The sequence below is a fragment of the Jaculus jaculus genome, chromosome 3, assembly GCF_020740685.1.
Source record: "Jaculus jaculus isolate mJacJac1 chromosome 3, mJacJac1.mat.Y.cur, whole genome shotgun sequence".
Lineage (NCBI taxonomy): Eukaryota > Metazoa > Chordata > Mammalia > Rodentia > Dipodidae > Jaculus > Jaculus jaculus.
Window position 1 is genome coordinate 18,610,807 of NC_059104.1, and position 13,960 is coordinate 18,624,766.

The 13,960-nt window shown below is 46.2% G+C and overlaps 1 protein-coding gene across 2 annotated transcripts in view; it reads right to left on the reverse strand.

The window, feature by feature from the left end:
• Gpc6 (glypican 6) overlaps nucleotides 1-12,109 on the reverse strand; it is a 1,121,087-nt gene extending 1,108,978 nt beyond the window's left edge. For both annotated transcript variants that reach the window (XM_004651045.2, XM_004651044.2), the window contains exon 1: nucleotides 11,842-12,109. In XM_004651045.2, the coding sequence (XP_004651102.2) occupies nucleotides 11,842-12,004 (163 nt within the window). In that variant the 5' untranslated portion in view covers nucleotides 12,005-12,109. The remainder of the gene's footprint in view (nucleotides 1-11,841) is intronic.
• Between the last annotated feature and the right edge of the window lie 1,851 nt (nucleotides 12,110-13,960).

Below are 13,960 nucleotides of genomic sequence, written 5' to 3' on the forward strand. Positions count from 1 at the left end.
GCAGGAAGGAGGGAGGAAGGCCCTTCTCAAGCCAATTTGCTCACAGTATCTGAAGGAGGTTGAGGATGGGCTGAGGGGCGGGGGAGGTTAAATGTCCCTGTGGCTCTACACGTACTGCCTGAGATGGCCCTGGCTCTTTGCAACTCCCAAGAGCCAAATGTTAGATTTTCAGAAATGTTGGAAACTGCTTGTTAATTGTTGGCAGCCACTGCTCTCCCATGGGATTGTTGACACAGCTGGAAATGGCAAATGCTAGACAACCGAGACCCGCCAGGACAAGAGTTGAAAGTTCATCAGTTCACCGCTGGCCAGGGTTGAGAAATGCGGCACTCAAGAGATGATAACTAATGAGTTCACACTCGCTAGGTGGTGGCTTTCCAAGTGATCCATTACAGCTCGGATCCTTGGACTTCTACGAAGATGACGAAAAGTAACCAAGACACTCCGCGGCCATTGGCACCTTCCGTGGATACATTGATTTTTCCCCGATGAAGAAACACGTGGGGAAAAAGCTGCCCCTGTCGGCACCTCTCTGCCTGGCTGCTAGTGCTCCAGCTAGCGCCATGTGCCCAAGGACAGGAGGTGCTAAAGGCAGGATGGGGGAGATGGAGAGAACAGGGGTGCCCCGCTGGTACTGCAAATGCCTTTCTCTCTCACTTCCTTCCTCCACTGCTGTATGAAGTAATGGTTGTGAAAGCCAACTGAGTCAGGATTTTCTGGGCAGCCAAAAGTATCTTAACTGACATAGGTTATTGCAGGCAAAGGTTTCAACACCTCATCCTCTTTAAACATTTTTACTGGAACTTTTATGTAGCAGAGTCCAGTTCGGTTATTTTTTTTTTTTTTATTGTTGTTTTAGTTAACTAAAATTTAAATTCAAGATGCTCTCTCCTCTGGTGACCTTGTATGCCCCTTCACCTCCACTCCCCTCCTTTGGGCCCTCTGCATTCCTTGCTTATGGATCCAAAACAGTCTCTTAGCTGTGTTCCTTCTTCCCACTGGGCTCCTAGGGATCACTTCACTAATCCACCCTGTTTACAGTACTGGACCAATGTGAAACAATACCTCCATCATGCTACCTCTGCCAAGGACCGAGGATCATGACCTCATTCCCGCCATCTTGAGCCAAGGCGCTCCAAGAACCTCCAAAAAGCCAACCCCACCCATGGTGCTTGATATTATTTTTCACCAGCTCCAAATAAATCCCTTTCTCTGTTGTCCTCCACACACCCGAATGTGCTCCTATTTCTCATCTTAACCCTAAGCACAGCCTTCTCTCAACGTCTCTTGCAAAAAAAAAAAAAAAAAAAAAAAAACTACCCATCCTTCAAAGTCTCTGTTACATGTTGCCACTGGGCTTCAGCAACGTCATGGGAAAAGCCTCGTTCTTTGCCTCCTATCCTCACAACCCCAATGACACGCAGGACTTAAAACTCTTGCCAAAGCATAGTCCCAGTCTTAGAAAGATGATGATACAATATAATTGATTCTATTCCAATTGGTTTTAGAGTGATATTACACCCACAAAAGCTATGACTTTGAAATTTAATAATTGGCCTACATGCTAATGTATGTTTTGAGTATTGGAAATTTATCAGACCCCCATGAGAAATTCCTTCCTCTCAGCCATGGTGATGTTCTTTAAATATATGTGTGTGTGTGTGTGTGTGTGTGTGTGTGTGTATGTATATATATATGATTTTATTTTATTATATATATATGAAATATATATATTTGTTTATTTGTGAGGGAGCATATAGGTACAACAGGGCCTCTTGCTCCTGCAAATGAACTCCAGATACCTGCGCCATTTAAGGCATCTGATTTTCTGTAGGTACTAGGGAAATCAAACCCAGGCAGGCAGGCTTTGTAAACAAATGCCTTTAACTGCTGAGCATTCTCCCCCGCCCCACACTTATATTCTTAACAATCCTTTCCTGGCTTAATGATGCTGAGTTTGGACTCCACTAGAAAGTACACAGAAACTATGGTCAAGTATTTGATAAGTCTATTAATGATTCTGAGATATTTCTCTTTTAATCTCTCTGCCTCCCTCCCTCCCTCTCTCTCTCTCTCACTTTCTCTCATTCCCTCTCTACCCCACCCCATTGTTCACAGTCAATCCCACAGTGGGGGCACACAGACAATGCTTCATGGATTAATGCTCTTTGTCGGTACCTACTTATGATGCTCAGTCTTGGTTGTTGATTTAATTGGATTTGAAATCACCACAGAAACAAACCTGTGGGTTTTGTCTGTGAAGAAGTTTCTAGATTAACTGAGCTGGAGAGACCTATTCTAAATGTGGACCACACTATTCCATGGGCTGGGCGTCTTCAACTGTATGAAAAGTAAAAAGCAAGCTGAACCCAAGCATCCATTGCTTTCTGCTCCCTGCGTGTAGATCAAACACCCCGCCATGATGAACTGTTGCCCCTGGAACCATAAGCAAAAATAAACCCTTCTGCCCATAAACTGCTTCTTGTCTGCTGTACAGTCACAGCCAAAGGAGAGTAACTAACACACCACGGTGCCAAAATATTTCTGGAACCTGTCTGTCCTATTGCCCAGTCACCAATCCAGTTCCAGCCCAAAGCTTCTTTTCCTGCACATGACTTGCTCCCTTCTAATGCTTTCTCTCCAAAGCATCCAAAGAACCGTTTCGAAATCACATCCAGTCACATGAAATACCTTCCCTAACAGCTTCCTCCTGCTCGCAGGGCAAAGGTCAAAGCCATCACAAGGAGTTTCAAGGCATGTCAAGGCCCAGCAAGGCAAAACCCATGACCTCCTTGCAGGAAGGGCGGAAGCACACAACTAGCTTTATTTTTGAATCCCTCAGACAGATTGTTTGGAAGGGAATGTCCCTCACAGCATGAGTCCTTCCAGACCTAACCAAGGGTCACCCGAAAGGGCAGGACCGCAAGGGGAACACCCAAGGGGGGCAGGGAGAGAGATAGGAAAGCTCTGGGTAATGGGACTTCGTTAATAGTAAAGTCTCTAGGACAGAGAGCTGCAAGAGCCAGCAGACGCTTAGAGTTTTAGCTCATGGGCTTGTCTTAGATGGCTTACGGGACAGGAGCAGTTGTGTGAGGCAAGCCAACGAAGCAGCTCTGGGTGGTTAAAAATCTGCTTCACTGTGGTATTCTTAAAGCAAGTAAGTGTATGGAAACTGGAGTTGAGCACTAATGAGCATTGCAGTTAAAGGGCAGAGCCAGCTGTGGAAAATAAACCATAGAGCTGAGACGCAAGGGGCTATCTCGGGGTCTCATATAAGCCATTCACCTAGCCCTTAGTATCATTTCTCTGGTGTTTGTTTCTGTCACACCTCTCTTCACCCACAGCCCATTCATCCAGGTTCTGCAATTATGTTTTCCAAAGTTTTCATCCTACAGAACATGTGTGCACCTTCCCTAGTCCCCTGACCTTTCTGATGGCCTCTCGTGGTTCAGATCTCATTGCTTTTCCTCAAGGAAACCTACATGAAATCTTCATACAAACCTTGCTCTCTGAGCCAGGTGCCTCAGTACTGTGCACTTTCTTTGTTGTTTGTTTTTGTTTTGTTTCGTTTTGGTTTTCAGCTGTTGCTGCCTCATGGCGTCCAGAATGGAGTTTCTGCTTCCTTGCTAGGCTTACAATTCCCAAGAACCCTAGCAGGATGGCTTACATAGGATATTTACACAATAAATCTTCATTATGTGAAAGACAAAAATGCCAAAAATAGTAATCTAGGTAATGTCCAGGTAGAGAAGAATTTCTGTTTTTCTTTGTTATGGCTGCATTAGTTTAAAAATAATTTGTCTAGCTGGAGAAGATGGCTAGCGGTTAAGTCATTTGCCTGCAACGCCAAAGGACCCCAGTTCAATTCCCCAGGTCCCATGTAAGCCAAATGCACAAGGTGGCACATGCATTTGGAGTTTATTTGCAATGGCTGGAGGCCCTGGAGTGCGCTTGCGCTCTCTCTCTCTCTCTCTCTCTCTCTCTCTCTCTCTCTCTCTCTCTCTCTCTCCCTCTCTCTTCCTCTCTCTCTCTCAAATAAATAAATAAAATATATTTTAAAAATAATAATAATAATTGGGCTGGAGAGATGGCTTAGCGTGTGAAACCTGAGGATCCCGGTTCGAGGCTCAATTCTCCAGGACCCACATTAGCCAGATGCACAACGGGGCACACGCGTCTGGAGTTTGGTTTGCAGTGGCTGGAGGCCCTGGTGCGCCCATTCTCTGTCTATCTGCCTTTCCCTCTCTCTCTCTCTCTCTCTCTCTCTCTCTCTCTCTCTCTCTCTCTCAAATAAGTAAAAATAAACAACAACAAAATAATAATAATAATAATTTGTCATCTTAGACCATTAAACCTTAGTTATTTTCATCCAGGATTAACAAGATTTAGAACTCTTTATGGAAGACTTAGCAGTATGAATTCCATTATTTACATATACACAGACTCAGTGCTTTATGTTGGAGTCTATTTGTTATTGGTTTCCTGCTTTTGATTTTTGTGGGTTTAAAAAAAAACTGTATGCATTTGTTGAGAGAGAGAAAGCGTGCATAGGCCACTGCAAACAAACTCTAGATGCGTGCCTCACTCTACCTCTGTATCTGGCTTTAGATGGATACTGGAGACCGAACCCAGACCTACAGACTTTGCAAGAAAACGTTTTTAACAGCTGAGTATCTCCCCAGTCCTATGAGGATGGAGGTGGGGGTGGGGGAGGGAGGTATGCCTTTTTTAAATTAATTTATTGTTTATAGATAGAGCAAGGAGGAGAGAAAATTGGCACTCAAGGGCCTCAGCAACTGCAATCAAACTCCAGACACTTGCGCCACCTGGTGCATATGTGCAAGCCTGCACTTGCGCCTCCTTTGTGCATCTGTGTTATGTGGGATCTGGAGAGTCAAACATGAGTCCTTAGGCTTCCCAGGCAAGCACCTTAAACTCTAAGCCAACTCTCCCACCCTGCCTTTTGTTTTTTAATTGTGTTTTCTTATTTGTTTGTTTAGAAAAGTTCTATGTAACCCAAGCTGTCCTTAAACAGAAGACCTACCTCAGCCTCCCCAGTGCTGGGATTACACACATGTACACATATACCACCACATCTGGCTCCATGACATGTAAAATACTGACAACATTAATACTGGAGAAAGAGATGAAACTGCTTAGAACTGACCTGTGTAGAGCAAAAGCATTTAACAGAACACTTTTTGGTATGTAAAGTAATATAAGCACCAAGTTTTTAGAAATACTAAATAACTGTTTAGATAACTCTAAATTTCTGGCCTTGCTAGAACTCTTTTGAAAGTTGTAAATTACATGGGAAATAAGATATAATGTTAGCTTTTTCAACTTTGAATATGATAGAAATTGAGGTTAAATGAAGACATTTTATCGGCAACATTTTACAACAAGTTTTACCCCAAATTCCTACTTTATATGAGTCTAGTGATAAGAGGTCATTTTAGCATAAAAGCACTAATGAACTTTGTATTTTAAGTGTCCATAAATTTAGACCATAATTTTAAAAGAAAACTATTTTTCTTACATAAATGGTGATGTAATCTTTCTGCCACATTATTTTAAGCATATAATGCTGAGTATCTTAACCCTCATAGTGGCCTACATTTCTAGACACAACCTATTAAGAAGCAATGCAATTAAAGGAGTTTTATGTAAAAATTGTATCACTCAACTTAAATGAACTCTTGTTCCTGGTGAAAACAAATTGTCCTCTAATTAAATCAGCTGAGATAACTGTGTTTGCAAGGATCACTCTCCACCTAATCCCCAAGTCAAGGATATAACACGTGGCACTCTGGTAGCCCCGATGTTAGATGGCCCTGATACCTGGAATTTGAGTGACTCTTTTAGAAATCTAGCAAATCATTTTGTTTTTATTTTTAAAAATGAGATTCGGCTCATTTATTTATAACTCACATTGATCATGCAAAGGACTTTAAAGATATCAACTAACTAAACAGAGAGCCATGAAATCAGACATCTCTGAAGCAGGCAGATAAATGGAATTGAAAAGGTTTATTCCAAAGTAGGATATTTAATATTTAATATGGCGGTAATAGAGTGAAAGTGACTCAACATCATTGTGTTTTCATTTATGTTAATGTTTTATCTCTATGCAAACTGAAAAAAATTTTAATGATAAGTGCATTAAATAAGTTGGTTTTCTGAGAGAACAAGGAGGACAGGTTTCTATAGAAAGAGATCTACCCAAAAATGTGAAACACATGTACACATACACATGTACGTACCATATATATGTACGTGTGTGTGTACATACATATGTGTGTATGTATATATATGAAGTCCCCACACGCACACACAAAGACAACAAAGAACAAGTAAAAACAGTGCTAGTAGAGCAGAAGAGAAGAAAAGACTGTCCAAATTGTCTGCAGATCTTGAGAAAGTGAATGCTTTCTTTCTCTCATTGTATGTGCACGTGTGTGTGGTATACCTGGTGAGTGCATGTGTACAGATGCCTGTTCATATGTGTGCAAAAGTGTGTCACTGTGTGAGCGAAGGCCAAAGTGAACACTGGTGTCTTCTTTAGGCTTTCCCCATCTTATTTTTGAGACATAGTCTCTCAGTGAACGTGGAGCTCACCAGTTCAGCTGCGCTATGTGGCTAGCAAGTCCCAGAGATTCTCCCATCTCTGCCTCCACACCACCGGGATTAAAGGCAGATGACATGCATTGATGTGGGTCCTGGGGACTGGGATTCAAGTCTTCATGCTTAGTGGCAAGCGCTTTATTGACTGAGCCATCTCCCTAGCCCTGAGTTTAATGCTTCCCTAATGTCCAACTGTAATTCAACTTTCAACATATGATGTAGAACACTAAATAAGGCAAAGTAGATGGTGAAAGAGTTATCAAAGTTTTGTTTTGGTTTGGTTTGGTTTTCTCCCAATCTGTAAAAATAATTCTGTTCCTCCTACTGCCCCATGGACAGCATCCTGTAGTAAGCTTTGTTGGTCTAACCCAATATCTTGAGAGGCTCAGTATATTGAAAGGAACCAACATACGTGCTTTAGTTACTCTATTTTACACACCCACAGGAACACAATAAAATGATCAGGGCAGATGTATAAATACTTACATAGACAATTGAAATACTGTACGGGAGACCAATTTCTGAGTCCACAGAATCTTATAGACTTTGCAATTAAGCAAAAAGGTATTCAACATAAATCGCTGGGAGGGAATACATAGGTGCATACGATGGCTGACAATACCAGGCTGTACACATAAGATGGGGAAACGGGGGATTGGGTGGTTATGCAAACACTATAGAGCACACTGAGTCAGGCTAGGTCTATCTGTGGACTCTGAAGCCAGCAAGACTGAGTTTGATTTCTGGCCTCATCAATCTTAGCTGAGTAACCATTGGGCACGTTAGTTAAGTCTCGATTGCTGTATTTTCATCTATACAACAAGGCTGAATTTAATAACAGTACGCTATTGGAACAGTTCAGTAAGGTAATGTGTTCAAGATGATGTCTACACATAGATTATAGGCACATAATTTCTACCTATGAGATAGGCAAAAATCACACTGGATAAATCAGGGGAACGTGATCAAATATGCCAAGAAGTCACTGAGAACTATAAGACATTACAGACACCAAAAAAGTGAGGGCATAAGACAGTGGCAGAGTCAGTTTAAACCAACAATCTCTGTGTTCCCCACCTTGAAGCAGGTGGTATTTTAGAGAGAGAGGAGAGAGAGCGAACATGTGTCCTGCTAGGAATCCAGCCCCTTGTGCATACTAGGCACTGTACCCATGAGTTACACTCCTAGCCCCAGCAGGTGCCACTTTCTGTTAGAGCCACCAAGATGATTTGGTTTGGAACTACAGACACATGGCATCACTGAGGTGGGAGGGGCTCGGTAGTGTCCTAACAAGGAGCTTGACGGTCTGCACTCAGAACCTTCCCAGCAGGCAGAGCAAGAGGAAACAAGCAAGCACACTGCACAGGCTTTTGGCTAGAGAGCTGGAAACGCTTCTATACCACAGGAATTCCCAAGTATTAGAACAGATAGCTGAGAGGGGCCCAAGAGTCGGCTTCCTTGGAGGTCTTCCAACAAGGATAGATAGTCTATCTGATCTGCCTGAGATGGTTTAAAATCAGGGCTGAGTGAAGATTGACGATGCAAACTGCCCCTTCGCAAGCACTTTCTGAGAGCAGAACTTTATGTATAACCTGTCACCGTCCCCCAGCTGATGGGTTGAGGGGCTCCTCTCGACCCAGGAAGAGAAAAGGGCAAACAGTACTTTTAAATTGTGAATGCTGAGTAAAACTTTTAATAAGGCTGTGATGAAATATAATAGCCTACCTACCTTTGGATATTATTTCACTGAGCAAGTTACCTTTAAACATCATTCAAACAGCCACCGTTCTCAGGAATATGCAGTCTGAACAGCAATTCTATTAAGTTCAGGTTTCCTGGTAGACTAATAACACTTACTATTTCTCCTTTTTAAAACAAAAGAAAAAAGCATATATAAAAATATATTTAAAAATATAATTAAAGCATATATATGTATGTATGTGTGTGTGTGTGTGTATGTATGTATGTATATACATTTTTTTTTTCTGCTGGAGAGATGGCTCAGCGGTTAAGGTGCTTGCCTGCAAAACCTGAGTTTGATTCCCCAGTACACACTATACACATAAGCCTGATTCATAAAGTGGCACATGCATTTGATGTTTGTTCATTTGTAGCAGCTAGAAGCCCTGGTGCTCCCATTCTCTCTTTCTCTCTCTGTCTCTCTCTCTCTCTCTCTCTCTCTCTCTCTGTGTGTGTGTGTGTGTGTGTGTGTGTGTGTGTGTGTGTCTCCTTACAACTAAATTAAAAGAAAACATTTTATTTCTTAGTTACTGTGATCAAAGGGGGGGGGAGGAAGTATGGGTGCACCAAGATCTCTGGCTACTGCAACCAAACAATCTGTGCTTCTGGCTTTATACAGGTACTGGGGAGTCAAACCCATGTTATCAGGCTTTGCAAGCAAGCACCCTTAACCACTGAACCATTTCCCCAACTCAGCATGCCATTTCTCAAGTGAACTACCGAACATCTAAACAAGGAAAAGGATGAAAAGGCTTTTACAGGAAGGATAGCCACCACAGAAACTCTTACCTATGCTACACAAGTAATTGTAAATATTGAGCTAAAGAGATGGACCAGTGGTTAAGGCACTTGCTTGCAAAGCCTTAAGGCCTGGGTTCAATTTCCCAGTACTCACATAAAGTCAAGACTACAAAGTGGCACATGCATCTGGAGTTCTTTTACAGTGGAAAAAGGCTCTGGCGCTCTCGTTCTCCCTTCTCTCTCTCTCTCTCTCTCTCTCTCTCTCCTCCCTCTCTTCTTCTTTGCCAATAAATAATAAATAAAATTTAAGAAGAGAAACATAAAAGGGAACATTCATTCAATAACAGGAGCTACATTCCAACAGCAATGTTAAATCCAATTTCCTTTACAATTAAATATATATCAAAAGAAGTATATGTCAAAAACCACACTTATCTTTCAATTCATTACTTTCCCATCAAATGTGCCTTTGACCCAATGGTGACCCAGATCTTGATTATGTCCACCAGCATCAAAGGGCACCAGGCTTAAGTAAAGTCCTCAGCTTGCACTCACTCCTGGGAAATGAGTTAGTGTAGCAAAGCTCTCACATTCTGGAAATGCATAGTTAATAACCAGAACTGTGATTATAAGGGTGTGGGGAAGGGGCAAAATAAATAAATAAACAAACAGTAACCTCTAAAACTCTTCCCAGTTCAATTATTACTAAAGAGCTGATACACACCCCTGGGAATGTTCTCCAACAAAGTAAATGGTGACCGCTGAAATGATGTACAAGAAACATCTGCATTCTGATATTAAGGAGTCTGAATGGCGCTGAGGGTCAACGCTAGACTCAGGAAAGTCCGTTCACGCACTACAGAATACAGGGCAATTTAAGGATACTTAACTGTTCTCTTCTTTGAGATATCTTATCTGAAATCATGTTGGGAAATATCTGTGTGCTTAAAAGATAACAGTTTGAAAATGGCCATTTTAGAGGAGAAAAAGTTCCTTGAACTGATCCCTGCTACAAACCTTTTAAAAGTTGAATTTCCTGAGATTTGGGGAGTTAAAAAAAAGTGAACCTGATCCTTATCAATTAATTAAAAAGAATGAAATAACAGTAGACAAAGGGAAAGGAGACTTGAGAAACTTAAGGAGCTACAGGGACAGTTTTCCATTCATTGATTAACATATTAAGTAGTTTTAGAAAGGCAGAGGCAGTGACAGGGATAGAAAAGTAGTTTTATAATTGGCCACAGGTTCTGCCTGCCTTCTAAACAGAGAACGCCTGGCTGTGAATGGAAAAAACGGCTCTGGTCTATAGAAAGCGCCACGCTGTTTTTGTGATCTATGGACATTTTTTTTTTGGGGGGGGGGGGCATCGCTCAAATTCATCCAAATGTGTTCATTTCGATTTCAGTAGACTCTCGCGCCTACAGTTTGGAGATTAGCCCTGAAGAGGCAGCAGCAATGAACAACGTACTTGAACTGTTATATTTTAATAGATCTGTGAACGCTTTCATCAGGCCACCGGTTCGCTGGCAGGAGGGAAAAAAAAAAAAAAGGTTGGTGGAAATCCAGCGATCTGAGGTCACCAAGGACTTGGCTACCCAGTTGGAGCAGCCGGCGCCCTCACAGCATCTCCAGGTTTCCCTCTGCCCCTCTCGGCTCGTTAGGTTTCTTCGCGGCCAGAGGATTCGCTCGCCCCGACACGTTTTCATTCACGGAGCCCCAGAGAAAGTGGGATTCGGTTGGAGCTAAGAGCCGGAAAACGCGCACCGGCTGCGGCGCAAGTTGGTGGCTACCAAGCGCTCCACGCGCTGGCGCGGAGATGGAGGGGAGTGGGGGGTCTCGTGCTCTCCAGGGGAGAAAAGCTGGTGGCCAAAGGGAGCATGCGGGGGATCCGAGGTCCCCAGACCCCTTGGTCGCAGACGAATGCCCAACCGAGCCACCCGCCTAAGTTACCCCGGCTTCCGAGAGCCCGCGCGAGCCCTAGGTGCTGAGGTGTCCCCGGCACCCGAATGACCAACCGGGCTCAGACGCTGGAATGGGAAAGCCCGGCCCAGAGCACGCAGTGAGCAATCCCCCAAAGCAGCCCGGAGACGCCTGCATCCGGACACTGGGTGCCCCCAACTCTGTCCCCCTAGGTTCAGGGGCACTCTGTCTGGACGTAGCATCCCCACAGAGCCAGGCGAGGGGCCCCAGGGTGGGTGGCGGGGGGACCGTTCCGCGCCTCTCCACCGCCCCCGCCGGCGCGAAGGCGGGAGCGGAGACGGCGCCACTCAGACGGTGGCGCAGAGCAAACTGCGGTCGCAGTTTTCTCCCAAGTTTGCCCGAGCGCGAGGCGCGCAGCGGGCTACCCCACCCCCAGTTCCTCAACCTACCCACGCGGGGCGTCACCCGCAACAGTGCCCCCAGCTCTCCAGCCCGGCCCGCTTCCCGCCAACCACCCAGGTAGACTACGGGCGCGGGAGCGGATGGAGAGCCGGTGCTCCCGCGTGCGCACACAATGAGGCTGGAGGGCGCACGCACACCTTCCCCCCGCCCCGGGAAGCCCGCTGGAGCGTCGGACACGGCGCCCCCGGGGAGCCCCGGCAGAAAGTGAGCTGCAACTAAGCAACAGGGGATGAAGGGGTTAGGAAAGGAAGGATGGATGGAACAGGGCGCCCCGTGGCCCAGCACGGGCTGCAGCCAGCCACCCACCCACCCCCGCACAACACACATGCACACCCCTCGCGGCTGCACGCTTACCTGCGATCTCCTGGTAGGGGATGTCCGCCAGGCTGAACCCCTTGGCACCATAAGCCTGGCGGACCTCTCCGCAGCTCCGAGCCTTCACGTCCGCCGCGACCGGGAGGGACAGCAGCCACCCCGAGAGGGGAAGGAGAATCACAGCCGGGATCCAAGAAGGCATGGTGCCGCGTGCCAATCCAGATCGGTGAAGCCCAGGGCCCCCGGTGGTGCGCTCGCCGCTCTTCACCTCCGTCCCCTCCGGTCGAAAGCCCGCCAGAGCCCGGGCGGCGCGCAGCGTCACCCCCTTCCGCCCGCCCGCGCGCCCGCCCGCCCGCCGAGGGGACCCGGAGGCGCAGCCCTGCCGCACTCGGCGCTCGGCAAACTTTTCGAAGCCGGATGGAGGATGGCTGTGGGGGAAAAAAAAAAAGCCGCCTCCCGGCTCGGTCCGCGCCTGGGCTCCGAATGCGTGCGGTGCAAACGAGAGAGACTGGGAGAGGGAGGAGGTTAGAAGAGGAGGAAGGCAGGTAGATGTTTCGGAGCCACCGGCTCCAGGGGCTTCCGAGCCGCGCGGCGAGTTCCGGAGCCTCCGCGCTGTATCCACCCCCCTCCCCGCCCCCGGCGAGCGGAGCGCAGCGCGGCGCGGCGCGGCGAGCTCGTCCGGCCCGGGCAGCGTGCGGAGCTGGAGGCAGCGCGCGCCGGCGCCCGCGGGAGGGACGCGGAGGATGCTCGGGCGGCGGGCGGGCGCGAGGGGGTGCGCGCGGGCCGCCCCGGGGAGGAAGGTGTGCGCGCCCGGGGACGAGTGAGGGATGCCCGGGAGCCTGGCTCGGAGGATGGTGGTGGAGGAGGAGGAGTGGGCGGGGGGTGAAGGGTTGGAAGGGGTGGACCTCGGCTTCACCCAGACCGAGAGCAGCCCGTGAGAGTCCTCGCGCGAAATAGGAAGAGAGAAATCCCGGAGACAGACGCCACACGGGGAGGCGAGAGGGAAGGAGAAAAGGAGGGGAGGGAGAGAAAACGTGCTCCGCTGTGCACTGCCGAAATTCAGAGGCAGAGTGGGAGGCAAAACGCGGACTGGATCGCGAGCTACTCAGTTAGGAGAGGGGGGGGGGAAATAAATAAATTAAAAAATAAAAATAAGAAGGAAACGTCCCTGTTTTCTCCTCCACTTCTCATCGTTCGTGCCGATCGGAAACGCTGCGTTTTAATGGCATAAATAAGTCACCTAGAAAGACAAAGTGTTTTGAAGTCGTCACTAGGCGTGATTACACGGGATATTTCCTGGAGATGAAGAGCATCGGATTTCCAATTGTTGCTCCAGCCCCAGGAAAACCCACACGGTAGAAATAAACACAGAGGCGCGACGAGATAGCGGAGCATAGCCAACCCTCAGCAAGCTGATGTCTGCTTGTCCTCGGTTGCTTTTGTGTTCCAAACACAGGTAATTCGGGTACACATCACAGTTTTTTGTCTTTTGTCTTACTTTCAAATTTTTACTTATTTATTTAGTCTGTTCGGAACTCAACACTAACTCCCCTTCATTTCCAAATATTAAAAATAGCCTTAGCTCTGAAATCACTAGGCTGGGATTTCTAGTTCATGGTGTAGTGAGCCAGCGAAGGAAGGAAGAGAGGGAACGGAGAAGCTAGCCTTGGGAAAGAAAAGGAAAACCAGGAGTTGGGACAAGAAGGGGGCGATGTCTTGCTTTCTTCGCATGCTGACCTTAGCATTTTCCTTCCAGTTATCAGAATCCTCAGGAATCTATACTCTTTCTCATTCGCGTCTTTCCCTTGACACTGAGTTTGTGAAATGGGATAAAAGGGAAAGTTCGGGCTTGACTCATTTCTATGGTGTTCTTATGCTAATGAGCACATAGATGTGAAACCTAGAGCGTGTGAAATTCCCCAAATAATAATAAATGATAAAGAATAAATAGCCATGCTATTTTCTCTTGCCTGACCATAAGGACACTAGGCTGCCATATCATTTAGAAATCACTGCAAGGTGGAGCTTAAGTTTGTGACAGTCAACTATTCAGCTACAGTAAATCATCCTACTTGCCATCATCATTTTTGCCCATAATGGGTACACTTTCTTCTCTTATAATATCCCAGGTGTTAAGACTCATTTAAGCTTTGAAAAA